We start from the raw sequence: 27,956 nt of genomic DNA, 5'->3' as shown, positions 1-27,956 counted from the left end.
GGGATTGCTGCGTCAAATGGTATTTCTGGTTCTAGATCCTTGAGGAATCACCACACTGTCTTCCTTAACGGTTGAACTAATTTATGCTTCAACCAACAGTGTTAAAGCGTACCTATTTCTCCATATCCTCTTCAGCATCTGTTGTCTCCTGAGTTTTTAATCATTACCATTCTAAGTGGCTTGAGATGGTATCTCATTGTAGTTTTGATTTGCATTTCTCTAATGACCAGTGATGATGAGCTTTTATTCGTGTTTGTTGGCTGGATAAATGTCTTCTTTTAAGAATTATCTGTTCATATCCTTTGCCCACTTTTTGATGGGGTTGTTCTTTTCTTGTAAATTTGTTTTAAGTTTCTTGTAGATTCTGGATATTAGCCCTTTGTCAGAGAGATAGATTGCAAAAATTTTCTTCCATTCTGTAGGTAGGCCAACCATCTTTCTTATTAGTCCATCCCAGTCCTAATAGTCTGCCTTTCTAAAAATTTGTCTCAGGACAAAGGACAGCTCCCCTGTTTATCATGACTTCTATTGCCCAGACTGGAGTGCAGTGGTGTGATCTCACTACAGACTCCACCTCCCAGGTTCAAGCAATTCTCCTGACTTAGCCTCCCAAGTAGCTGGGATTACAGGTGGGCACCACCATACCTGGCTAATTTTTGTATTTTTAATAGAGACGGAGTTTTGCCATGTTGGCCAGGCTGGTCTTGAACTCCTGACATCAAGTGATCCACCTGCCTCACCCTCCCAAAGTGCTGAGATTATAGGTATGAGCCACTATGCCTGGCCCTACACCTTTGGTTGGAAGGGAAAGATTCACTGCTTACCCTCCTGGAATTCCTTTGAAGACCTTACACCCCCTTCTCTGTGAAATCAGGTCTCCAGTCCCCCACCTGCCACTCCATATAATTTTCAGATTATTCTAGAGCTCCCTGAGCTCTTCTCTCAGCTACAGGGAATGCTGACAGGACGGAGAAATGAACTAAAGCAGAGAACAAAAATAGAAGGCAGACATCATCTCCATTAGGTTATCCTATCATTACCCTCTCCCTGCTTGCCCCGTCAGTGCTCAAATGGGGAGATTGAATATGATCTCTGGCTTCATCTAAGGCTACCTACCTGCAGCAAAGCAGCATAGCTGGAGAGCTCCTGTCAGAACAGTGACAGCAACTGCGTTTCATTGTCATATAAGAATCAGTGGAGCTTACTAGATTAGAAGTTAAACCAGTTTTACTGAAGTCTAAGTTCTCTGCTAAAGTATTCTGTTTTGTATGAAATTTGAAAGGTGAAATTGGGGTAGACATTCTGTAATTATGGATCAAAAATGCCACTTGGAAGAAAGACTTTGAAACTCTAGAGGTTTTTGGAATGGAATTTCCTAAGTATCTCTTGTGTCTTTCTAGGAATTACCTCAGTAGGGAGGGAGGGGGGATGTGCCTTTGCAAAGTGAGACATGATGAAGAAATCCTCTCTTTCAGCTTCAAGAAAGCACAAAGATGAAACTGTGGATTTTCAGGCTCCTTTACTTCCGGTGACCTGTGGTGGGGTGAAGGGAATTTTACATAAGGAGAAATTGAAACAAGGTGAGTTTCATGGTCTTCTTTAATTTGCAGCTCCTATCTGAAGGCATCACAAGTAGTGGGGAATTATCATGTGAATTACACATCATTCAAGGAGTTTGGCCCCAGTTTGGCTTGAGGGAAGGAGGAAGGGATTTCTAAGATGATGTTTTCAGACTTTAAGAAATCACACCCATTAGATGCTGACTCGCACATGGAGTGTCCAGGGGTTGCCCAAAGAACCAAAGAGAAGCGCAGGAACATCAGTTCACAGATGGAAAATGTCACATATTTTACTTTGAATCAGACAGAAAAATGAAGAGGCCTTCAACCTCGACCTTCATATTCTCTCTCCTTTCTGGAGTGCCATCACCAGGGTAGAGTGCTTGGTATAGGGAGATGATCACAGAATTTGGGATCACGAAGCCTGAGTTCCAGCCTTGGCTGTGCGAGGAGTGACTGTTCCATTCTGAATAGAGAAGGGGACCTTTCTGAACCTGAAATTTCTCATCCAAGAGAGGGAACGATAATGAAAAACCTGCCTCATGATGTAGCTGTGATAATTAGTTTACATATTGATGTAAAATATGTAAATTTACATGTTTTTACTGTAAATTATAAAACTTTGCCAAAAAATGTCTATTAGAATGGCCATCATCTTAGACCAATCTTAATATGACTCTCTGGACGTCAATTAACAGAAATGTTTGCATTGTGACTATTTCTAAACAGCTTTACTGAGATATAGTTCACATATCATACAACTCACCACTTAGAGTGTACAAATCAACTTTTTTGTGTGTATTCACAGAATTGTACAGCCATCATTGTCGTCTAATTTTAGAACAATTTGTTCCACACTAAAAAGAAAAGCCCATGTCAATTAGCAGTCAATGCCCATTCCCACCTAAGCAGCCACTAATCTATTTTCTGCTCTGTAAGTTTGCCTATTGTAGGCCTGTCTAGAAATGGAATCCTATAATACATGCCCTTTCCTAACTGCCTTCATTCACTGATTGTGGTATTTTCAAAGTTCATCCATAATGAATGTATTAGTACTTCATTTCTTTTATTGACAAATAATATATTTCATTGTATAGATATACCACATTTTGTTTATAAACTCATCATTTGGAACTATTTTCACTCTTTGGCTATTATAAATAATGCTGTCCTGAACATTTGTGTAACAAGTTTTGTGTGAACATATTTCAATTATTTGGGGTATATATTCAAGAGAGAAATTACTGCATCATATGGTAATTCTATGTTTAACTAATTGAGGGATCACCAAAGTGTTTTTCACAGTGGCTGCACTATTCTGTATTCCTCCTGGCAGTGTGTGAAGGCTCAATTTCTCTACATGCTCACCAACTTTGTTATCATCTGTCTGTCTTTTTTTATTACAGTCATCCTATCATCCTAGTGGGTGTGACATGGTATCTCATTGTGGTTTTGCTTTGTGTTTCCTTAATGGCTAATGGTATTGAGCATGTGACTATCTTTTACATATAAATTAAATTTTTTATTGGATAGCATTTCACAATTAGTTTTTTAATATCAGCTACCCATGATTGCAGGGGTGTGAAAATCTCTGTTCACTAATACCACTAAACTGCATAAAACATGTTATAATTGAGAATGCAGATGTTGCTGGAGTGACCCCTGAGCCACAGGGCACCCATCTGAGACCATAGCCACAAGTTGAGTATTCTGCCTCCAACATTGCCCTCACAGCCATCTGGAGACTCAGGCCTGGTCTCTACTTCCAAATTTGAATAGAAAATTGGAATGCTCTGATCTTTCAGAATTACTTGCTTTTCCTTCTGTAAGTGCTTTTGAAACGCTTAAAAGGTTGCTCTTGTTGACAACCATCACTTTCTTAATGGATGAAGATCAAAGAAATGTGCATCCCCACCAGGAAATATCCTTAGAGGGGACTTTCAGGCTGGATTTGGGGCCTCTGAAGTCTGAGAGGGAAGGCCAGACCCTCCTGCTATTGATCTTGATCAGAAATTGGGTGGCTCTAGATCCAGTGTGTTGAGTGGCCACAGTCTGAGTGCTGGGAACAAAGAGGGCTCAGGATCAACTTACCCTGGTCTTACAGGAATCTTGGTGAAGTGTATACAGAGTGAGGCTGGAAATTGGTTCACCCCCAGGGAATTTGAAACCAAAGGAGGCCACGCAAGATCAAAGAACTGGAAGCTGAGTGTGCGCTGTGGCGGGTGGCCCCTACGATGGCTGATAGAGGTATTCCAATGACAAGGGGCCAGACCTGTGTCCGTTCTTGTTCCCTAATAATGAGGAGACTGTTTATTCACCAAATATTTGTTAGGTTATTGCTAAAGCCTTGATGCCAGTGGGTTTATCCTCTCACTCAGGAGAGAGAGACCCCATATCCATAACCACACTACAGTGCAACACATCCACGTTGTACCAGGGGCTCCATTATGATAGGCTCAGCAGCTTGAAGGAGGAAAGGGTCATTCTGACTAGGGTGCATGGCAGACAGCTTTGTGCACTGAAAGAAAGAAAGGAGTTGATAGTCAAGCAGTGGAAGAAGACACTTCAGAGAAAGAATGGCATAAAAGCCAGAATGCTATGCAAACCAGAACCATGGCAAAAGTAGCTCTGTGGATTTAGGTAGTACAGATTGTGAGCAATTAGGTATACTTTAACAATTGGGGCAGTTTGTGGAGGGCTTTAATGCCAGGCTAAGGAGTTTAAACCTATAATTGAGATAACAAGGATTCGGTGAAATCTTCTAGGATTGGAAATGACATTTAAAGCAATATTTTATTTTATTTTTAGGAGACAGTCTCACTCTGTTGCCCAAGCAGGAATGCAGTGGCTCTATCTTGACTCACTGCAACCTCCGCCTCCCAGGTTCAAGTGATTCTTGTGCCTCAGCCTCTTGAGTAGCTGGAACTACAGTCATGCACCACCATGCCAGGCTAATTTTTATATTTTTAGTAGAGATGGGTTTTGCCATGTTGGCCAGGCTGATCTCGAATTCCTGGTGTCCAGTGGGAGGTCTCCTCGACCTCCCAAAGTGCTGAGATTACAGGCGACAGCCACCGCGTCCGGCCGTAAAACAGTATTTTAGACAGCCATGGGGCTTTCCCCCTAGCAAACCTATACTCAATTCAGAATGCTCAGTTCAAGTGTGACCCCTTCCTGAATGTTCATTGACCTGGCCATGGGTCATCACTTCCAGGGCTCCTGAGGCCTCTATTAAGGCCTTTCTACTAAGGCCTTTCATTCACTGTTTTATATTTATTCTTTTGTGAGTGCTTTTTGTCTGTAGACCCCTTTAGGTTTTCCCATCTTCATGTGCCCAAGATTGATCAGAGTTACTGATACCCAGTAGCAGCCAATAAGTGTATGCTGCTTGGATAGCTGTGGTGTAGGGACTCCAGCTGGAGTGGCACTGGTGGGACTGGAAAAGAGGTGATAGGTGGTATGGGATTGTGAAGGAAAACCTCTTAGGATTTAGGAAAGAAGCACAAGAGAAGGGAAAATTGTCCTGAAGATGCTTTTCTGGTTTCTATTGATTGAAGTCTAGAAGAAGCACAGGTGAAGAGAGGGAGATGGTTTCTCATTAGACGCCCTGGGTTTGAGCTGGCAGTGGAACACTCAGGTAGAAATATTTGGGAGGAGGTTGGAAATGCCAGACTCACAAAACAGAAACAAGGCTGACTATATACCTGAATCTTTTTGTCTTTCAGAATGGATTTCTGCCTAATCCTCCAAGAATATATTCCAGGAAAAAAAAGGTGATTATTACATAGCTTTCTACAGCTTCATGTCACATAACTGATTTAACATGCACAAAATCTTATTTTATGGGGTCTGAAATTGGGTAAATATAATTAAGCTTTCACCATCACTACCCACCTTAAAATACACTTTGCATGTATTCCTTCAGAGTTGCTAATTTCAATGCTAAATGTATATAAAGCTAGGTCCTCTTTGGATCAATCATTTCATATGAAGATGATAAGCAGCCATCAAAATGGACCTCCTGGATGTGTTTTAGCAATAGATGCAGATGTTTTAAGGGTGTCAAAGTTGGAAAGTCAAGCATGGTCATGGGATACATAAAATATTTCATAATAAGGTGAGAGGATCATCTTCAACTCAAAATTCAGATTTTTTTCATTGAAGTTACTATTTTCTAACTTTAGTGAAATAGGATGGAGCAGATGTTTGCTCACATCCATTTGAGACATGCATGAAACCATATATCATTTCATGAAATAGGCAACAAAAAGAATATTTCTTTTCTGATCCTTCACATTCTCTTTCACTTTCCAAAAAAATGTACACACAGACACACAGAATGTCTTCTCAAGATGAAATTATTTCCTGTTACCACAATGGTGCCACCGAGGACAAAGATCTCCAGAGGCAAATGTATTTTATAGGAGGGGCTGACCAGGAAAATCTTTTATGTTGATGCCACCTCTTTGGCTCTACCAGAGGGACTGTGCAGACCTGCTTTTTATCTGTGAAAGTGATTTTTCCCTCTCTTGAAGAACTCAACAAACAAATAGATTAAGTGCAGTGTAGATTCAGGACAAGGTGATGATTTTTCCAAGACTGGGTTTGAATGAGAACCTGAGGAGGGGGAAGAGAAAAATATCATCCTTATGCACTTCAGGTAGAAATGCGCATTCAAGACAATCACAGACTTCTAAAACAGCTCACACATAGCTAGCCACTGGGCTTCATATTCCACTGGGAACCCGGGATTCAGGCATTTATATTATCAGATATACTGGCTGATTTGAATTCTCAGCCACTGAGATATTTCATCCACTGGGTTTCCCAAAGGGAAACTATTATGTCACCTATTCAGTGAGTACACTAAAGACCAGCATCTCTACCTTTCCCCAGGTGCCAGGAGTAACTCAGCCTGGATGACCCAAATGAGCTGGACATTTCCAACTAACCAACTCTCCCCATCTTCTGGGGTTCAACACTTAGCAGCAACAAGCTGCAGTTGCCTCTACATGTTGTGTCTCCTCACGGGGGAGAACAGAACGTCCCTTAAGTGGCAGATCCACGATCCATTATGAACTCCATGGGTCCTCTGTGCCTCTCAGAGCTTCTGGCAGAGCCATTTGGCTTTGAGAAATTTCAGTGTCACTACCAGTGCCACATGATGGCATCTTAGCTCATGACAAGGGCCACATAAACCTTTTGGTCGCAGCTGAGGTATTGTAAAACAATCTGATACACTCACCCAGAATAATCATTGTATGCTAATGTTTGCTTGAGGGCCTCCCATAATTTCTAAGTGAAAAAATATTCATTTATTTACCCATTCAACATATGATTATCAAGTACCTACGAAATGCCAATGACCATTACAGAAGATTGAACTCAAAAATGATTTCGGCCAAGCATGGTCACCTAAGCCTATAATGCCAGCATTTTGAGAGGCTGAGATGGGAATATCATTTAAGCCCAGGAATTTGAGACCAACATGAACAACATAGTGAGATACCATCTCTACCAAAAAAAAAAAAAAAAAATTACCCCGGCATTATGGTGCACACCTGTAGTCCCACCTACACAGGAGACTGAGGTGGGAAGATCACTTGAGCCTGGGAGGTCAAAGCTGTAGTGAGCTGTGATTTCATAATAGCACTCCAGCCTAGGTGACAGAGTGAGACTCTGTCTCAAAAAAAAAAAAAAATGTTTTAAATTTATTGTCGCCGGGCGCAGTGGCTCAAGCCTGTAATCCCAGCACTTTGGGAGGCCGAGACGGGCGGATCACGAGGTCAGGAGATCAAGACCATCCTGGCTAACACGGTGAAACCCCGTCTCTACTAAAAATACAAAAAACTAGCCGGGCGAGGTGGCGGGCACCTGTATGTAGTCCCAGCTACCCGGGAGGCTGAGGCAGGAGAATGGCGTGAACCCGGGAGGCGGAGCTTGCAGTGAGCTGAGATCTGGCCACAGCACTCCAGCCTGGGTGACAGAGGGAGACTCTGTCTCAAAAAAAAAAATAAAAATAAAAAAATAAAAAATTTATTGTCAACATGGATGAATTACAACTGGGTTGGGTTGGAGATTCTAGGCCAGTCAGAGAGGCATTCAGTGACAAGGTCACCTCTCAAGTGCTTGTCCTTTGAATCACACTTGTTTATGGCCTCTGTTCCCTGGGCTACAGATAGAAGCTAAAGCTGCCTGTATCCCAGAAGGGAAGGATGCCAAGTCATGCAATGGATATCCAAAAGCCATCTAAATAAATATAGTGGGTTACCTCTGAAAAGTCAGTCAACCTGACATCTTTTTGTGATTTGGATAGAAGGGAGAGTGGGAGACTTTCAGGAAAAAGTGCTACAGCACAGAGGACCTTGGAGGCATTTTATCACCAGGCCTGTGTTCCTAGGGGAGCTGCAAAAAGCAGTGTTCTTCTTCTCTGGGATACTGCATAGCCTCCAGGACTCTGGGCCCTGTGATCCCAGGAGGCTGTGGGGGATAAGTCCTCAGCCTGATTATTATTGCAACTCCTCTGGGTGGGATGACACAAAGGCCAAATTTAGGAAATATGCCTGAGGGCCCCTTGGAGTAAGAGGACAAGTAGTTTCTCTGAATTGGCCTATGCAAACTAGGTCCAGACTCCCTGCAGGGAATGGAACTTGCATTGGGCTGAACAGTAGTACTTGGGCACTTTTTATTCTCTCAGTAGATATATAGGCACCAAAAATAAGATATGAGGTAAAGGGAAGGCTGTTTAAAAAAATAAAACTTTAGACAAAATAAAATTTATAGCATTTATTTGAGCAAAGAGTGATTCATGAATTGGGCAGCACTCAGAACAAGGAGAGGTTCAGAGAGCTCTGCTGCAGCAGCCCAGACAGTGAGGCCAATAAAGGAGTAAGTCAGAAAAACTAAATTTATTGGGTTATCATGGAAAGATGATAATTAGAGGTTAGATGGCAGATTCTAGTTGGTAAAGTCTCTAGTTTCATTTTACTGTTTATATCAGGTTTCAGTTTGCTTACTTAGAAACTTAAACCACTGGAGCCATCCCAGTCTGCAGGTCTTCTCGTCTTCTTCTCTTCCCAATTATTTTTTTACAACTGGTTCCTGAATCCCTTCAAAGATGACTATTTAAATTTAAACAAGTGATAGATGGAAACAATGCCTTCAGTATCGTAAATCAATCTTTCTGTTTTTTCAACAGAGAATACTGAAGTCTCACAATAGCTCAGCGGACCCTTGTGTAAGTACAAATTCTGAGCTATGACCCCAGAATATTCCACTCCTTTCTCCAGGGATATGTTCTGTGTCATGACTGCTGTTCCCTGAAGCATGTTCAGTCTCAGTTGGAGTATGCTGCTGTGTGTGATGACCAAAGAATGCCAGATGCATCACCCAAGCCAGGTAGATGAGCCTGGGCCTTGGATGTCTCAGTGTGAAAGCACCCTTTCCATCTGTTTCAGTAGAAACCTTCCAATGTCCTTATTTCCTTATTTCCCCTGGAAAGTGTGTGTAGGAGGCTGAGCTCTAGACCACTGAAGTCTCTTGAGACAGAGCTTGAAGTGGTAATGGGTAGGGCTGGCCTGGTGAGTAGGGGAAAGGAGCAAATGTGAAAGGATAACAGCATTTTCAAGTAAGGGGTGTGGGTGAAAGGGAAAGTCCCCCAAATGCACTCCAAGTTGCAGGTAGAGCTGAAGATGGTCATAAGCATCAGCCAGAAGGAACAGGCCAGGTTGGGCTATTATGTTCAAGGTGTGGATCCTGCCATTAGCCCTATAAAGGAGTATATACAGGGTGAGGGGTCCTTTACAGAGCTCCTATGGATGGTCTCAGGTAAGCCATTAGCATGCTGAGCTGGTTAGGACTGAAACCAGCATGACCTAGCAAATCCTGAGGCATTTTAACTCGACTGCTTATCTGGTGCTCAGTACTAAGCAAACCTTCTGATCCCATGGCCCCCATCCATTCTCTGCTTGCTATATGACTGCCTGTTTTGAGTTCTGCCAAAATCATGGATGAGTCCCTTCTCTAAATGAAATCATGGTTTGATTCTTTTCATTGCAATGAGATGTCTGTTTTAGGCAGGGTCACCTTCTTGCACAACTCTGGGGGACAGCACTCACATAGAATATCACGCAATAGCACTGACACGTGATACTTAACAGAGGAGGGATGCTCAAGAAGTTTTATATGCACTTTACCTCCAAAGCAATCCTCCAACAAGATTTAGGTCTTATCCACACTGATTTTGATGTCTGGCCAACTGAGGGACTTTTCAACAGTTAAAACAGCCCTGGAAGTCAGTGTTTGTGTGGTTGATTTTGGATGGACTAGGCATGGAAGTTTAGGTTTCACAGCCCACAGCCAGATATGTGTGGGGAGAAGAGGGAAACAGTTCCAGCAAAGGTATGGTCACTGTTAATAATTTTTCCAAGGCCAGTAACAACATTGACTTGTTATATCCCCATGCCTCCATAACCAGACTTTGCTCAGGTTGAATCTCATGTTGTCCTGCAGCCTGGAATCACTTGAAGAACTTTAAAAGAATATTGTTTCCTGGATCCGACTTCTGGGAAAATTCTAATTTAATCATTCTGGACTATGTATGACTTGAACATTAGGATTTTTTTAAGACCCCCAGATGTACCAATTCTGATATATAGAATTGCCTATTCTGTCACCTAAAGAATACCAGTGTCTGTGCCTCAACCCTAACCCAGTGATTCAGAATCTCTGGTGTTGGGTTCAGGACATTAGCATTTTACATACTCTCCTGAGATGAGTCTAATGTACAGCCAGGTCAACAACAAAAAAACCAGAGAAATCAAATCTCTTCTTGAAAAGATATGGGTTTGGAGAACAAAATGGCAGATAGGAGGCAGGACTAACTTGCATCTCCTACTCGGATGGACAGAACAGCGTGTTGAGACTCACATTGTGAACTTTTGCTCCAAGAACCACTGCAGGAATATACCAGCAAAACTGAAGGAAGTCACACACCCTTTAAAAGAAGTGGCTTGGCACTGCAAACTCTGTGAGACAGCCGAAAAACTGTGAGTTCTCAAAGTGTGAGAGGGAAAAAGTCCACCTCTGGACACATATCCTCACTGGGGAACCTGGAAATCTGGATCACAGGAGAAGGATTTCACCTAACCTAGAGCTGAAATGAATTTAGAGAGCCGGGTGAAATGTAAAAGTAGAATAAGCATCAGGAAGAGGTGCCTTCCCCAAGGACCCCTATAGGCACTTCGGTCCCCAGGGAAGCCATTTCTGACTTTATCTCACAGGAGTCCTTGCGGAGGGCAGCCAGTACAATTTGGGGAGAGCCATGGGGAGAAGGAGGCTTCCAGCTGAACTTTGTGATAATTTTGACCAAGCACAAATTTTCCTGGTCAGAATCTGGGCGTGTGAACCTGAAGTACAGATATAAACACAGAAGCCATGGCAGGCAGGGAGGGGTGAGACCTGAAAGCCCTGCTTGCTTTCTGAGTGGGACGCTTATTCCTGGGGCAAGATCTTAGCTCCAGGCAAAAGAGGCCTGGATATAAATTTGGCTCTCTTGGCTGTTGGGCACCATAGTGGGCATGAGACTGGCCTTGCTGGCTGCCTGGGTGCTGGGTGAAGCCTGTCACTGCTGGCTTCCCTCACTTATCTGGTGAACTGTATGAAGCAGCAGAGGCAGTGGTAATCCCCTCTGGAATATAACTCCATTAGCCTGCGAGCCACCCACCTCATCCCCCACAGTGGCCGCAGCAAGCCCTGTCTCAGAATCTGAGCTCAGACACACCTAACCCTGCCCCCAGCTGATGGTCTTTCTCTGCCTGCCCCTGTAGCTGAAGACAAAAGACATGGACTCATGGGAGCTCTATGACCTCACCCATCACCTGAGAAACCCGAATACTTATCTAGTGAACCTCGGTCAAGCTTGTATCTCCCTCATATTACTTGCAGCTGATGGTCTCTTGAAAGTGCCACCTCCTGGCTGAAAGCCAGCCAACTCAAGTCATTACAGCCACTCATAACAGAACCATCTTGCTCCAGGAAGGAGAAAACAACAGCTAATTATACTGCCTGTAACATCCTGGGTAACCAGAGGTCCTGAGTCTGTCCAAGTAGCAACTTCACTGCTAGCATAACCAGCCTTTGAGAAAACCAGCGTACTAAACAAAACTACAACCAAGGACTCTTACAGAATCCACTTCACTCCCCTGCTGCCTCCACTGGAGCAGGTGCTGGTACCCATGATTGGGAGAACTGAAGACAGATCACATCACAGGACCCTTTGCAGTTACTCCCCAGTACCAGCCCAGAGCCCAGTAGCTCTTCTGGTTGGCTAGACCCAGAAGAGCAATAACAATAACAATAACAGAAGAGCAATAACAATCACAGCAGTTTGGCGCTCAGGAAGCCCCATCCATAGGAGAAGGGGGAGAGCACCAGATCAAGGGATCACCCTGTGGGACAAGAGAATCTGAACAGCAGCACTTTAGTTTCAGATCTTTCCTCTAACATAGTCTACCCAAATGAGAAGGAACCAGAAAAACAATTCTGATAATGACGAAACAAGGTTCTATAACATGCCCAAAAGATCATGTTAGCTCACCAACAATGGATCCAAACCAAGAAGAAATCTCTGAATTGCCAGAAAAAGAATTCAGAAGGTCAATTATTAAGCTACTCAAGGAGGCACCAGACAAAGGTGTAAACCAGCTTAAAGGAATTAAAATAATAATATAGGATACGGATGAAAAATCTCCAGAGAAATAGATATTATAAATAAAAATCAGTCACAACTTCTGGAAGAGAAAGACATACTTAGAGAAATACAAAATACACTGGAAAGTTTCAACAATAGACTAGAACAAGTAGAAGAATGAACTACAGGACTCAAAGACAAGGCTCTCAACCCAATCCAACAAAGAAAAAAGAACTTTTGAAAAAATGAACAAAGCCTCCACGAAGTTTAGGATTATGATAAATGACCAAACCTAAGAATAATTGGTGTTCTTCAGCAAGAAATCTGAAAGTTTGGAAAACATATTTGAGGGAATAATCAAAGAAAACGTTGCTGGCCTTTCTAGAGAGTTAGACATCCAAATGCAAGAAGCTCAAAGAACATTTGGAAAATTCATCACAAAAAGATAATCACTCAGGCAAAGAGTCATCAGGTTATCTAAAGTCAAGATGAAGGAAAGAATCTATGAGGCAAAAACATCAGCTAAACTACAAAGGAAAACTTATCAGATTAACAGCAGATTTCTCAGCAGAAACCCTATAAGCTAGAAGGGATTGGGATCCTATCTTTAGCCTCCTTAAACAAAATGATTATCAGCCAAGAATTTTTGTATCCAAGAAACTAAGCTTCATAAACGAAGGAAAGTTAAAGTCTTTTTCAGACAAACAAATGCTGAGAGAATTCAACACTACCAAGCCAGTGCTATAAGAACTGCTAAAAGGAGTTATAAATCTTAAAACAATACATTAAAATATACCAAAATAGAACCCCCTAAAGCATAAATATCACAGGGCTTATTAAAAAATAACACAATTAAAAAAATAAGGTATTCAGGCAACAACTAGCACAATGAATAGAATAGTATCTCACATCTCAGTACTAATGTTGAATGTAACTGGCCTAAATTCTTCACTTAAAAGATACAGAATGGCAGAAAAGATAGGAATTTACCAGGCACATACCTGCTATCTTCAAGAGACTCACCTAACACATAAGGACGCACATAAACTTAAGGCAAAGGGGTGAAAAAAGATATTCCACGCAAATGGACACCAAAAGTGAGCAGGAGTAGGTGTTCTTACATCATACAAAGCAGACTTTAAAGCAACAACAGTTAAAAAAGACAAAGAGTGACATTATATAATGATAAAAGGACTAGTCCAACAGGATACTATCACAATCCTAAATATATATGCACCTAATAGTGGAGTTCCCAAATTTATAAAACAATTACTCACTTTGGGAGGCCAAGGTGGGCAGATCACAAGGTCAGGAGATCAAGACCATCCTGGCTAATGCAGTGAAACCCCATCTTCACTAAAAATACAAAAAAAAGAAAAAAGAAATTAGCTGGGTGTGGTGGTGGGCACCTGTACTCCCAGCTACTCAGGAGGCTGAGGCAGGAGAATGGTGTGAACCCAGGAGGTGGAGCTTGCACTGAGCCGAGATTGCGTCACTGCACTCCAGCCTGGGCGACAGAGCGAGGCTCCATCTCAAAAACAAAAACAAAAACAATTACTATTAGACCTAAGAAATGAGATAGATGGCAACAGAATGATATTGGGGGACTTCAGTACTCCGCTGACAGCACTAGACAGGTCATCAAGATATCTAGATAGTCAACCAAGAAACAATGGGCTTAAACTGTACACTAGAACAAGTGGACTTAACAGATATTTGCAGGACATTCTACCCAACAACTGCAGAATATACATTCTTTTCATCAGTATGTGGAACATTCTCCAAGATAGACCATATGACAGACCACATAACAAGTCTCAACAAATTTAAGAAAATTGAAATTATAGTAAGTACTCTCTCAGACCACAGTGGAATAAAATTGGAAATCAGGTCCAAAAGGAACCCTCAAAACCATGCCCGTACAAGGAAATTAAATAATCTTCTCCTGAATGATCACACACACATGCACACATACCATGGAATACTACTCAGGTATAAAAAGGAATGCAATAATGACATTCACATCAACCTGGATGGAGTTGGAGACCATTATTCTAAGTGAAATAACTCAGGAATGGAAAAACCAAACAACGTATGTTCTCACTTATAAGTTGGAGCTAAGCTATGAGGATGCAAAGGCATAAGGATGATACAATGGGCCTTGGGGACTGAGAGGGAAGGGTGGAAGGAGGGTGGGGGTTAAAAGACTACACATTGGGTACAGTGTACACTGCTCTTGTGATGAGTGTACCAAAATCTCAAAAACCACCACTAAAAAAATTATCCATGTAACCAAAAACCACCTGTTCCCCCAAAACTATTGAAATAATAATTTTTTAAAAAGATTAAGGATTCGACATATTTAAACATTTGGTACTTCATTCCCACCCTAGGGTTTTGGAGATGGTGGAACACACAACATCTGACACTGGACAGATGAGATTGACAGCAGTTTATGAGTCACATTTACTCAGTAGCCCGGTGGAGGAGGGCAGGCATCCCACACCACACAGGGCCACATGGGGGCTACGCTCAGGAGCAGAGGAAACAGTCAGTGGCTGTGGAGGGTGGGCTGTTCCCTGCTTCCAGAGGGAGAGTGTGATTGGCTGGTTTGAATAATTCCATGACTGGCAGGGAATTGAAATCAGCTCTTCAAAAATAAGCAGAAGGTGCAAGCAGTCCTCTTGATCAGAAGTGTTGGTAGGAAACCTTATCTGCAGGAGCAGAGCCAGGGGAGAACTTGTAGATAGACCAGTCTAGGCCCTCCCAGTGTTACCAGATGTCCAGGCTGCACATAATATTGAACTCTAATTTTAGTCTTTACAGCACTTTTCCGTTGAACGACAAAGGGCTCAGTCACAGACCAGTTCTTTGTCATGAATACACATGCATTTGTCTACAATACAGCCTCTACGTATTGGTCTCTATATTTGCCCTATAAATTCTGTTGGTTTTTAATGACTGGGATTTGCTCCACAACACATGGATGCAAATGCTGTCATATTTTAACTTCCCCACATCAAATTAAATCTGGCTGAAGGTCTCATATATTGAGACTGGTGAGAAATGGAGAATTAGTTGATTTCCCATTCTTTTTATAGAACAAAGCACCAGCTCTTTTATGGGCCCAGGAAATGAGGAGAGGGCCTCCATCTTCAACACTGTATGATACTGTTACCACTGTCCTTGGCCATTAGAGATGGCACCTTCGCACCTTACAATCCAGGTTAGCTAAGTCATGGGAGATCATCTGCCAGGCTCCCAGAGCCGAAGAGCTCTGTGCTCCCTGTGGCCCACATGGGCATCTGTACCCACAGTCCTTCCCCCTCAGAGGTCGGCGTAGAGCCCTCCAGGCACAAAACCTACAGTCTAGGAACCCCTAACTAGGCCCTCTCTTCAACTCATGGGGAACTTATGGCCAAGAATACGGCATGTGATGATATCTCAGAGGCTTATTCTATCATATGTAATTCTCTGAGTCTCCTTTTCACCAGTTGATTTGTGGCATAGGCAAATGGATTTAACACTTTATTTCAAAACCTGGTTTTATCTGCAGCATAATACAATTATTCAGATTCCTATAAAATCACCATCTTGCTTCGTTGCTCGTCTTTCTGTGTTATAATCTCTGGTTTTATAAGGAAAACGTTTTTATTCTGACACATACCCCTGCCTCCTGAACTTCACTGCAGACCAGGATTTGTTCTGAAATCTCCACGCCATGCTTTTCCTTCATATCCCAGGGAGAAGCGTACGCCTGTCCACACAGGCTCACACATAGGCAGTGTGTTCTAGATGCCCAGAGGGGTGGCCTTCCTGAATCTTGTGGTTCCCAGTGACATGGACACTGTTTTACCTTCTAGATGAGAAACTTGGATGAGTGTGAGGTGTGCCGGGACGGAGGGGAGCTGTTCTGTTGTGACACTTGTTCAAGAGTCTTCCATGAGAACTGTCACATCGCCCCTGTGGAACCTGAGAGGTGAGTGACATGCAGGCGCCTCTCCTTCCTCCTTTAAGGGACCTTCCGCCTGCCAAGCGCACTCTCCAGCAGAGCGCCCACTTGTGTCTAGATGGGGAAGGAGCAGGTTCGTCGGGTACTGGGACCCAGCCCTGTGATCAGAAGGCGCTGGCAGCAGGAGGTTCGTGTTCTCTGTGCTCTCAGGGACCCGCCTCTGATATGCTGCGGCCAGTGCTGGGGACCCTTTGCCTACATGCTGGTATTGTCCTTTCCTTCAAGTTTTGCAGGAGAGTCTCCTGTGCCAGGGGATTGAGGAAAAGAAGCACCAGTTGTTTGTATTTTGTGCTGATTCATACAAGACAGGCAGCACGGTCTCATTGGGCTGATGGAGGCCCGAGGTCCCTGGAGCTGAAAGCCCAGTTTCTGAAACTCAGGCCTGGCAGGCAGGGCTGCTTGTGCTCCCAGCAGCTCAGACAGGGAAAGGAGAGTCCACACTCACGGTGACACCACCTTCCTCAGGCTTCCTGCCTGCTGCTACCACTGATGTGAGGGAAAAGCCAAGGGCTGGAGATCCCATGTGTGAATCCTGCATACTCTGGGAAGTGTTCCCCTCCCTCCCATGACTGAGCCCATCAGCCATTCCTGAAGGAAGACAGTGGCAGCCACAGGAACGGTGGCCATTTCCAGGGTCCCTGCCCTCTGCTCACCCATGTCCAATCTCTCAGGACCCCGTGGAGTTGCATCTTCTGCAGGATGAAGGAGTCTTCAGGAAGCCAACAGTGTTGTCAGGAATCTGAGGTCCTGGAGAGGCAGATGTGTCCACAGGAACAGTTGGTAAGTCAGATGCAAACCCCAAGCCTTCTCCTTTCCCCTCACACGTGAGCACCATGAACAAGCGCAGGGTCAGGGGAATGCACCAAAAGGAGCCTGCTCTTCCGAGCCACACTTCAATCACACTGATAGAAGACCACAACTTGTTTGCACAAAAAATAACTCAGCCATGACATGTCTGTTTCCAAGAGCCATGCATGTTAGAGAAACTTGTGCAAGAAGGGTGTGAGTCGTGTGCTCCGTCTCATGCATGTGGGCTCATTCTCTCCAAGCTGCTTTTCATTTACGGCCTCTTTCTTTTGCAGAAATGTGAGTTCGTCCTCTTGAAAGTCTATTGCTGTTCTGAGAGCTCCTTTTTTGCCAAGATTCCATACTATTATTATGTAAGTAAAAACAGCAACCCTTGATTACAGGCTGCCATGACATTACCTGACCCTGAAATGGGCCCTCGTGAGATTTGTGATCTTAATCCCACCGGGCAAGAGCACACGCTGTCGTTACAATGTTCACCTTGTTGTATTTCTGCTGGATTTTTTGGGAATCCACAGAAGGCAGACATTGAACTATGCCGGTAGCTTTTCCATTGGTATTTTTGTCATCAGATTAGAGAGGCGTGTCAAGGCCTGAAGGAGCCCATGTGGTTGGATAAAATCAAGAAAAGGCTGAATGAGCACAGTTACCCCCAAGTGGAGGGGTTTGTACGAGACATGCGCCTCATCTTCCAGAACCACAGGGCCTCTTACAAGGTAGGCGGCTCTTCCTGCTTCCATTTCATTTCTTTCCATCCTTCCCCTCATTTTCTGGTGCCTAGAAAAATTTAGTTTCCCTCATCCTGTAATAAGCTTGCACAAGCAAGGGTTCTGGAAGTGATTGATTGTTTTCAGTTCAGAACTTAAGCTCTTCTTAGCAAAGAAACAGTGAGGCAAAAGGTGTCCCTGCAACCAGAACCCCAGGTCCCTGAGAGCTCCTCCCCCACCTGCCCCAGAGGAGACAGGAGCTCAGAGAGAGCAATTGAGTCCTGCCTGCTGCAGCATATAAAGAGAAGAGAATTTCATCTTAAAGTGGTATTGTGCTTCTTATCTGCCCCCAATCCCAGAAATCCCAGACTCCAGATTCCTTTGCATGTGAATAGACTGTATGGTTAACACGGATTAGCATCAAGGAGTAGAAGTGACCGAGAAAGGAACAGATCAGTGATCTTACCTTATACCCTTCCACTATCTGAATTGTTGAAAGAGCATAGATTACTTTTCTAACCCACTGAAATAAGCAACCAAAGCCAATAAATAAAAATCCCAACTGTAGAAATGATTTCACTTTTCTGCCCTGTTAATAAGAAAGGATCATGCTGGTGAGAAACAGATGTTACCGTTAGTTGCATGAGTTTTCAGTTTAACCTGGTTAATGTAACTTAGGGTGTTTAAGATAAGAGTTCTACTTAACAATAGTGTATTTCACACTTCAACATTGTTCAGAGAGTACATTTCAAATGTACTCACTGAAACAAAATGATAACTATTTGAGATGATGAATATGTTAATTAGTTTGATTTAATTATTTCGCATAGCAGTCATATATCACAACATTACTTTGTACTCCAAAATACATACCATTATAAATTATCGACTTACAGTACTTTTTTTGTTTTAAAGACAAGGGTCCTGATCATTCTCAGCTGAAAGGTGTCTGGCGACGCTAATGATGAGGCGCGTTGTTTTTGTCTTTATTATTTTTTCAGTACAAGGATTTTGGCCAAATGGGACTTAGACTGGAGGCTGAGTTTGAGAAGAATTTCAAGGAAGTGTTTGCTATTCAGGAAACAAATGGAAACAATTGACTGGCTTAGTGGATGCTGAAGGCATTCAGCAAATAACACCCCAAAATATGCCACTGGTTTGCCACTGACTTCAAAATGAGGTCACCTGGGCACAGCACATGCAGGGAGGGGCTTTTCTCTGAGCCTCCCTCATCTGCCCAAAGACAAATCCTCAAAAGGAAATTCAATCATCATGAATGACAACCCTGAGTACCTCATCAGCCAGGGAAGAGTAAGTGTGATCACATGGGAGGATACTGGAGGTGACACCATCCCATACAGACTCTCACCTCTCCTCCTGAGGGCTGTTCCAGACAACATTTATTACCTGGAAGACCTTTTATCTGAAAACAAGCCAAGCTTTATTCAGGAGACACTTCTTCCCTTCACTCTCCCACTTCCGTGGCCACCTCCATGCTCCATGCTATTGTAGCTCATATTTACAGCACTAAGAAACCCAGAGCTTGGTGGGCCTCCCCAGGTTAGGAGAATCACCATGGTTGACATTCTGATGAATGTGATTCTAGGCTTTGTAATGTGTGTATGTTTGGGAGTCAGGGAGTAGGGAGACAGTGGGTATACCATCTTAATAAATAAAAAATGCTTATCAATTTTTTTCACTTAATAATATACAATGGACATTGTCACATCAATAAATACAGCTGTACATCATCATTGCCATACCTTTCATTTTTTTCATCCAGACTGAATTGTTATTGGCTAGTTAGTGATTTTTGTCTTGTAAGCAACACTAACTTGTACTGACAGGCAGTGTAGGCTAGCATTTAAGAGCACAGACTCTGAATGTAGCCCATGTAGGTAGAAGCTCAGCTCCTGCACGTGTCTACTTGTTGGCAGTGTGTGCATGGGCAAGCTATTCTTCCTTCCCCTGCACTGTTTAATCTGCAAAATGGAGGTAACTCTCTGGATTATTGTGAAGATTAATAAGTTAATATTTATTATTCACTTAGAAAGCTTCTGGCCTTGCATGCAATACATAAGTAATAAATAAACAAATCTAAGATTAACACGAACACCCTTGTATCAATTCAGGCTCTTTGCCATCAGTTGGGTCAAGAGAGACCCGATTTATCTAGGTTAGACAAAAAGTGACTTTGATGATGAAATACACAGTGCCTCACAGAAAGGACTGGAAGGCAGGGGTACTGAGCTGGCAAATAGCCCTGGAAAAAGGTAGGAATCAGAGTGATTCCAGGCATTGAACACCAGGAATGATGCAGCTATGTCCTTAAGGATGTTAATAATTTTACCAATCTTTTTTTTTTTTCTTTTTTAAAACAAACAAACAACTCCTCACAATACTTCACTCAAGAGCCCAACTCCCACCAAACAGATCTGGCTGACCTGGCCTGCTCAAGGGCCAGCACTGTGTTTAACATCCCCTCATTCTTGCGCCCAGAAAGGAGAGCTCCTTCACCCAAGGGAACCGGGAACTGTTAGGAAAGGGGGATGGAGGAGGCTGAACAGCCAAGAAAATCATAGCTGACCAAGGGAACCCACCTGGGACACTCAAGGCCTGGACCACTGCTGTCTAATGGAGGAATAGGGACAATTCCAGGCCAGAGAGGCCGCAGAGTTGGGGGCTGCTGAGTTCCTTGGGTCCATGGGACCAGGTAACTGTTTCCCTATTGCCCTGTGCTGCAGAGGCAAAGTCTGAGTTGGTCACTGTTCTAGAAGGAAGGGGGTCTGCCTTACACCACTGGACAACCAAGAACAAGGACAGGGGCTATACTGTCATGGTGTCAATCCAGTACACCCGCATTCAAAGAGACGCTGGATCCTGGGTGGGTTCCTACCCTGGGGGAGTGTGCCATGTCTCTGGGAGCTTCCAGGACCTGGTGCTCTAATTGTCTTGAGCTGGGAGGTCATGAGCTCTTGGTAATGACCTCTCAGCTGGGATCTACCATGGTGAGTCCTGGGCGTCAGCACACACCCTGCTCTGCTGAGCTGGGAGAAGCACATTCCACTGGGAAGAAGGGTAGGTGGCCCTGGGAGGCTTCACAAAACTCTGGAATTGGAGCCCAGGAACTAAAGTTGTCATGACTGTTTCCTATGACACCCAACTCTCACATATACCCAGTAGGGTGCCATTTATTCCCTAATTAGATGCTCAGGGAAGTCACAGCAGGAAGGCGGCAGAGGGAAGGCCAGGGCCTGCATCCCTTGGAAAGAGGTGGCTGCTTCAGTAAGTTCCTGAAACCAGCACAGGATTCGATACCATCACTCAATCTCCTTCTGTAACAAAGACAAAAAATACACTTAGTCTCCTCTGCAAGAGCCTATATGTCTCATCTATATAGATGGTCTGTAATTAACTCCAATGAAATTCTAGAATGTCCATGCCTTTTCCCCAGGGGTATTATTTGTTTTCTTATTTTGTTTACTGAAATAAGTCAACTACTATGAGCACAAAAGTACAGAGTATACGTAATTCTGAGTTGTGTATCTCATAAGGAATGTGTTCTTCCTGTTTGATGCTATGTTTAGTGGTATCTCTTCTCTTGGGTGGGCAGTGGACCCAGGGGAGTCTCTCTAGAGAACTTCTGGTGCCCCCAGGACCAGGCCTGAGTGTGGGAGGGGGCAGGGCTGGGTCATTTCTTAGGAGTGAGAAGCAGGGAGTTCTGCTTCTGATATTTAGGAGAAAACTCCTGAGCATCCAGTCTTCTTGCAGATGGCAGCTAGAAACTCTGGACAGTAATCGAAAAATAATGGCTTGAGGCCTCTGCAAGGTAAATGAAACTCAGAGAGGCACTTCCTGTTTTTTATTGCCTGTCCCTAAGAGCAGCAACAGTTTTGTGTGGGACAACCAAAGCTTTGATAGAAAGCCTATCTTCTTTGTGGTTGGCCGAGCCATGGGGAAGAGCCCAGAGCAACCAGGCTTCCTGGGGAATGAAGGGAAAATCCCAGAAGGCAAAAAGTCATAGAAAGGAACTCAAATAATGTGTATGAACCTTCCCAAGTCTCTGACTGATGCCTGGAGTAAAATGAAATCAGTCTGAACATAGGATGGAGCTTTGCCCACTGCAGACAAGAACTAGAGTGTAGCTTGAACTTAAACACAGAAATCACTTGCCAGAACAAAAGCTCTTCCTGTTCTGATCCAAGCTAGAGTTGGCAATTAGCTGCCAATGTAGTCACTCTAGATGCAGACTGGACACCGGGTGCTACAGATCAATGTACGTAACCAGGTGCCTTCCCACCTTCTGCTATCACTTCTATTCAGATCCTCTGGGCTGAAATTTTTCATCTGACATGAAACCACCTCTTACTACATTACATCAATACCGAGATACTTCTCTCCTGAAATCTTCATTCACATTTTCCACCAAACCCCATGGTGTGTGCGACTGAAAGAGTCTACACCAGTTCATACAAGGACAGCACAGTCTTGAGTTGTGTATTGTGTCCCCACCAATATTAAGCAGGAAACTAGGGTGTGGCCTGTTCAGGGAAGCAGGTGACTCCTCTGCTGAGACATTTGGTTGCATATTTAACTGCATCCTGCCAGAGCTGCCAGTAAGGTGGGTAGGACCACTTTCCATCTCCTGTTCACCTCATCCTCCAGAGGGTTCATCCACAGTTGCCTGAGTCTGGGTGGGGAGGAGGATGCAGGACCCTCGCCTTGAGATCTTAGGACCTCGAGTCTTGGCCTTATAATGATGTGGCCACCACTTCTGGCTCTCTCTGATGTCTGTGTTCACTCTTCTGGGTCTCAGAGAATGGGATGTGCCCATGGCTGGTGCACTCTGCATGCCAGTGGACATGTCTGCTCTTAGATGTTTTTGTAACGTCTGTGTCAGTACATGTGGCCCAGAGTGCTGTGCAGGAGCTGGCTGGTGCTTTTTGTTTTGTCCTTATTCAGGAAATACAAGAAATGACTCCTGGGTTCCTGCATGTGCCATTGTCTGAATGATAAATGGTAAATCCTGGCCCCACTTCCTCATGTCCCCAGTGGGGAAGGACCCAATTTCCAATTCTGGATTCTTACAAGCACAACTCAAGAATATCATTATTGTCATCACAGCTGAGCCTGGAATCCAGGCTCTGGGATAAATGTGAGCCCCTCACTTCCATGCCTCCACATTCAATGGACTGAACACCCTCTAGAATTATTCATGAGAGAGGATGTAATAGGCCATAGATGGTATGTGCAGAGGGGTCTCCAATTCTCTCTGGAAAGGAGAGTGTCACCTACTAGACTGAGTCCACTGGCCATTCTCAACTGGCTAGTAGCTGCAGAAATGGATCTGTCAGGGAACTTACCCTTTATTCCCCTATACATCAAGAAAATGCATCGGTAGCAGATGAGATGGATGAGTTTTCAACTTCAATGTCATTGTTTTGGGAACCAGCACAACTGTGTCAGTATGTTGTCCAGAAAGACATTGGACCGGAAGGCCCTGGAGGCCACCTGCTCCCCATAACCTGTTCCACCTGACAGTTTTACAGTCCACCTGGCCCTGACAACCTCACCCCTAGGTGAGACACAAGATTCCCAGCAAAGCCTGGTTCCCAGGGCCATTTCATGACCTGGCCAGACCAGGTAGTCCTGTGCTAGTGGGCTGGGAGCCTGTAGGATGCCAGCCTGTTCCCTGGGCACAGCATTTGTACCCATGAAAAACATGTGCACCAGTTATGAAAAATGCACAGGGCTGTCCCACCAGCTCCAGAGACCCACTTGGTCCTGGCGAGAACTCATTAGACTTTATTTTTTATTTCTTCTAGACCAGATCTGTTATGACTGACCATCTAAGAAGACCCACCTCATCCTCAAAACAGGATTTTCTCAGCCCTTGCTAGGAAAAGGTGCCCTGAGAGAACCCCCCTAGTGGTCCAGTCAGCTGTCTACCACCCACATTTCCAGGCGGAGCACCTGTAGAAAGGCACACTCCACCCCTTCCCTGCACATCTCTTCCAGACCATGGTTGGCAGATGGGCATTGGCCTTTGCTAGAACTGTATTTCCTGTCTCATAATCACTAAATCTTCATGAAGTTACACTTTCCACCCCACTCTTCCTTTGTTCAGCAACACTGAGGTCCTTGCCAGGGACTCTGTTCTTCATAGGAACACCCACTTTCCAGCCCAAAGAAATGAAAGCTGCTGCCCACAAGGTGCTGGTGGAGGCCATCTGGGTGGGCCACCAGGTACTCTCCTTCTCTCACCACACATGCATCACCTGGCAGTCCTAAGATTTAGGATAGTTCAGGGACCATATTTTCCAGCTTACTGTGCTGAAAGTAATAGACACATGGAGGTTTGCAGAAATATTAGGAGTGAGGACTTGTTAAAAGACTGCGTGTTTTATTGAAGCCTTTGCTGCCTCCAGCCCCAGCCTCCAGGTTCCCTCCACTCCTGGTGGTGCCCAGCCCAACATTGTTGGGCTGCAGGGACCCTGCAGTTCCACCCTTGTAGGGTGCATCCAACATGGAGCTGCCTGGTTCCAAATATCGGATGACAGCCGGTATTGTGCTAACAGGGACCCACTGGTGAACACAGGAAGATGCCATCAGGAATCTCCAGAATGTGAAAGATGGTGAACCTGCAGAGAATCATTCTTTTTCAGTCCAGCAGTTGGGGCTCAAAGAGAAGCTAAGACTCAGAGGAGCCCTGTGACAGAGCAAGAACATCACCATCTTGGACAAACACCACAATTTTAAGTTCACCTTAATTAAAAAACCACCTAAATCCAGCCCAAAAACATCAGCCTAATGGCTAATGTCAGCATAACCAGAAACATTCCAACCCTAAGATAAGCCACCTCCCTCCAACCAGAAACACGCCAACCCCAAGATAACCTCCCCTCTGACCAGAGACATTCCAACCCTATAATAAACTTTTTCTCACATGGAAACATTCCGAGCCTGCCATAAGCTCCCCACTTCCTAAACCCTTAGATACCCTTAGTCTGTAAGAGAAAATGCTCCTGACCAAAAAAAAAAATTGACCAGAATCCCCTCTCAGGTTTATTCTCCATAATAAACCTGTCTTTAACTGTTGAGCCACTCTTCATGTTTCTTTCCTCTTCCACACTAGCCATTCCCCTCTACAACATTTCTTAAGTTCCCATACACACCTAATCCCAGATATAAAGGAACAGTTAAAAGCCATTTCCCATCAATGCTCTGTTTGCCAAAAAGCTCCACCCCACTCCAACACTAGACCCCCTTCTTTCCCAACCCATCAAGCCAGGGAACACCTTCCAGAACAGGAATGGCAAATTAATTTTACCCATATGCACCAAGTAAAAAAAAAGTTTAATTTCTTTTAGTTCTGGTTAATACCTTTTCAGGATGGGTCAAGGCTTTTCCCACAACCAACAAATGAAATTTTATTGTCACCTCCAAATTAAATAACAGAAATCATCCCCAGGTTCAAGGTGCCTCTTTCTTTTCAATCTAATAATGGTCCTAAATTCATTTCTCAAATGACTCAAACGCTTGCACAAGCCCTACAAATTATCTGAAAGCTAAACATCCCCTGTCGACCTCAATCTTCAGGAAAGGTTAAAAAAAAAATGGCATCTTGAAAAACACCCTCACCAGGTACTCACTCCAAACACATAAAGGCTGGATTACACTTTTGCCTTTAGCCCTCCTAAAAATTTGAGCGCTCTCATGTAAACCTTTATGCTCAGCCCCTTTAAACTCACGTATGGGAGACCACTCGCCCCTTCTGCTCCACCTCAGGGTCAAGCTCCACCTCCACCAACCCCTCTTGTTTCCCCTCTTCTACATACCATCTGCCATTTCATTTAGGCATAGGCTGACAATACCTGCCACAACCCATCGCCAACTCCTCTAATCCCTTCTTACAGCCAGGAGACTGGGTTATGGTAAAAAATCCCAATCCTACCCCCAATTCCCCTCTTACACCTAAATGGAAGGGACTTTACCAGATCATCCTTACCACACGCACAGCAGCAAAACTCCAGGGACTCCCTAACTGGTTTCATTATACTTCTCTCAAGAAAACAGACTTCCCTTCACCACATACCCAAACAACCAATTCTAAAACCCCTTCAGCCTTCTCTTGTATTTCCACAGGATCCACTTGCCTTCGCCTCACCCAAGTCCCAGAGGAAAAGGAGGAAAAATCCACATAAGCCACTTATGTCTCTTTCTCTCCCAAATTTTCATTGCTTCCTAAACAACCTTGTTATAGACCTTCAGTGGTATCCTTATGAAGCTCCCATTATACATCCTGACCAGCTCCTTACTGCTCTATGAGACCTGTGGCTTCAGTGAACTTTCCAGGACTTTACTCCTACCCAAATAACCATTTTTCTCTTTTTGTTTGTTTCTTTCAGTATAAATTCCCTAATCACATGAACCTTACCAATACAACCACTCCTCACTGCTCTCAAACACAAATGCTCTCTAAACCCTACACCATCCCTTTTGCTTCAAGCTAACCCTTCCTTTGCTCCAGAATGCTGATGTGCTTGTCACTGTCGTCCTCAGCTTACACAGCCCTTCCTACACCCCTTCACGACCTTTTATAAACTCCAAAAAGGAGCTTCCTTTTTAAAAAAAGCTGACACCCCGGTTAGTGACTATCTCACTTCCAGGGCCAATCAGGCCAACAAATTATTTCAAACCTCCTGCAACTCCTTACAATGCCTCAAGTCCCAAGGCCCTCCCATTAAAAGGCCCATAACTAAATACACCCCCACTTCTACAACAAGCCTCACTTTGCTTTTTAGCCTCTAAGGGAAATTTCCCTGTAGGATCCTTGACATTTAACCAATGCTACCGCACTACCATTGTTAAATACCCCTCTGACCATCAAACTAACTGGGTTAATTTCCTCCTTCCCTGGTCCTGCAGGTCTTGCTGCTTGTCAGGCCTCTCCTCCAACCCTCTGCCACAATTCAGAAAAGCTGAGAACCCCTTGGAGTGAAAAAGGAGGAGAAACACAGTGTCTGTAGCCGAGCAGGAGGTTCAATAAATACTTTCACTTCTCTTTTCCCCATTTTGGCAGAAACCTGTGAGGGTGAGTCAGTGTGTCGGCCGACTTCCTGCTCTGGGTCTGGGCAGCCACACTGCACGCAGGCTGGGCCGACTGGGGAGCTCATAGGCCAGGCTCTGAGACCCAGGCAGCGCCTAAGGTGGGAAGATGGCAGGTGGGGGCAGCGACCTGAGTACCAGGTGAGTCTTTATCTCTCTTCGTTTAACCTTTATCTCTGGCAGTATTGGAGCTTTCATGCATTTAGTTCAGTTTCTGTCTAAAGCTTCGCTTGTTTAGTCCTGCTTTGCAAGAACATAGGTAGGTAGTGTAATATAATGAAATAAAAGAGAACGTAATGAGGAAATCAGATTTTTACAACAGCAGGACAACTGTTTGTGTGAGTCCAGCTTTCCATAACACAGATGACTTTTCTTGTTTTGAAACTACTGCTCCACTGGCTGGGACACTCCGAACAGTCGTTTCAGTCATTTGTGACAGAGAGTTATTATTTCCTCATGATCTCTGAACCCTTTCACATCCCTCTGCCCTCTCTGCCTTCACATATGTCATGTCAAAGAAGGTAGTTTAGAAAACAGACACTCCAGGGTAAACAGCTGGCTTACTTTTAAACACTAGAAACTGTGGTTTCACCTGTCCTGGCAAGGGGCCTCAGTCAGCTTTGGGGCTATTTCCTTGACTGACTCAGGGTGTGAGCTCTGATACAATTGGCCTGGATCCAAAGAAGGAAAAAGAAGAAAAAGGCCCAGCATGACAGAAAGGTAAATATTTTTTCTTTTTACTTCAATTTCCTGTCCCAAGATGGGGGATGCGTCTGACCAGAAACGAGATGGAAATCCTATCTTTTCTCTGGTAATGAGTTTATAAAAAACATTACTTAATCTTTTTTTTTTTTTTTTTTTTTTTTTTGAGACAGGGTCTCACTCTGTCACCCAGGCTGGAGTGCAGTGGCATAATCCTGGCTCACTGCAACCTCTGCCTCCTGGGTTCAAGCGATTTTAATCTTTTAAATTTTTTAATGCAAAAGAAATACATTACATTCTTGCTCATAAAATTTCAAACAGTGGAGGAGTATGTAAAGGAAAAAATCTCCTTCACCACTCACCTCACCTTG

General features: G+C 44.0%; 1 protein-coding gene across 15 annotated transcripts in view; it reads left to right on the top strand.

Annotated features, from left to right (window-relative positions):
- The window catches only part of SP140 (SP140 nuclear body protein), a 101,200-nt gene that overhangs the window by 64,314 nt on the left and 8,930 nt on the right, over positions 1 to 27,956 (top strand). For 10 of the 15 annotated variants that reach the window (XM_030917124.1, XM_030917123.1, XM_030917129.1 and 7 more), the window contains 9 exons: positions 1,476 to 1,580; positions 3,664 to 3,806; positions 5,285 to 5,332; positions 8,758 to 8,796; positions 16,113 to 16,228; positions 16,933 to 17,041; positions 17,344 to 17,421; positions 17,641 to 17,784; positions 18,777 to 19,747. In XM_030917124.1, coding sequence (XP_030772984.1) covers positions 1,476 to 1,580; positions 3,664 to 3,806; positions 5,285 to 5,332; positions 8,758 to 8,796; positions 16,113 to 16,228; positions 16,933 to 17,041; positions 17,344 to 17,421; positions 17,641 to 17,784; positions 18,777 to 18,875 — 881 coding nt within the window. In that variant the 3' untranslated portion in view covers positions 18,876 to 19,747. Of the gene's footprint in view, positions 1 to 1,475; positions 1,581 to 3,663; positions 3,807 to 5,284; positions 5,333 to 8,757; positions 8,797 to 16,112; positions 16,229 to 16,932; positions 17,042 to 17,343; positions 17,422 to 17,451; positions 17,785 to 18,690; positions 19,748 to 26,857; positions 27,025 to 27,956 lie in introns of those variants that run through there. The other 5 variants (XR_004053323.1, XM_030917133.1, XM_030917127.1 and 2 more) reach the window with 5 other exon arrangements.

Source organism: Rhinopithecus roxellana, chromosome 14, assembly GCF_007565055.1.
Source record: "Rhinopithecus roxellana isolate Shanxi Qingling chromosome 14, ASM756505v1, whole genome shotgun sequence".
Classification (NCBI taxonomy): Eukaryota; Metazoa; Chordata; class Mammalia; order Primates; family Cercopithecidae; genus Rhinopithecus; species Rhinopithecus roxellana.
This window is presented reverse-complemented; position numbering and strand designations above follow the sequence as displayed.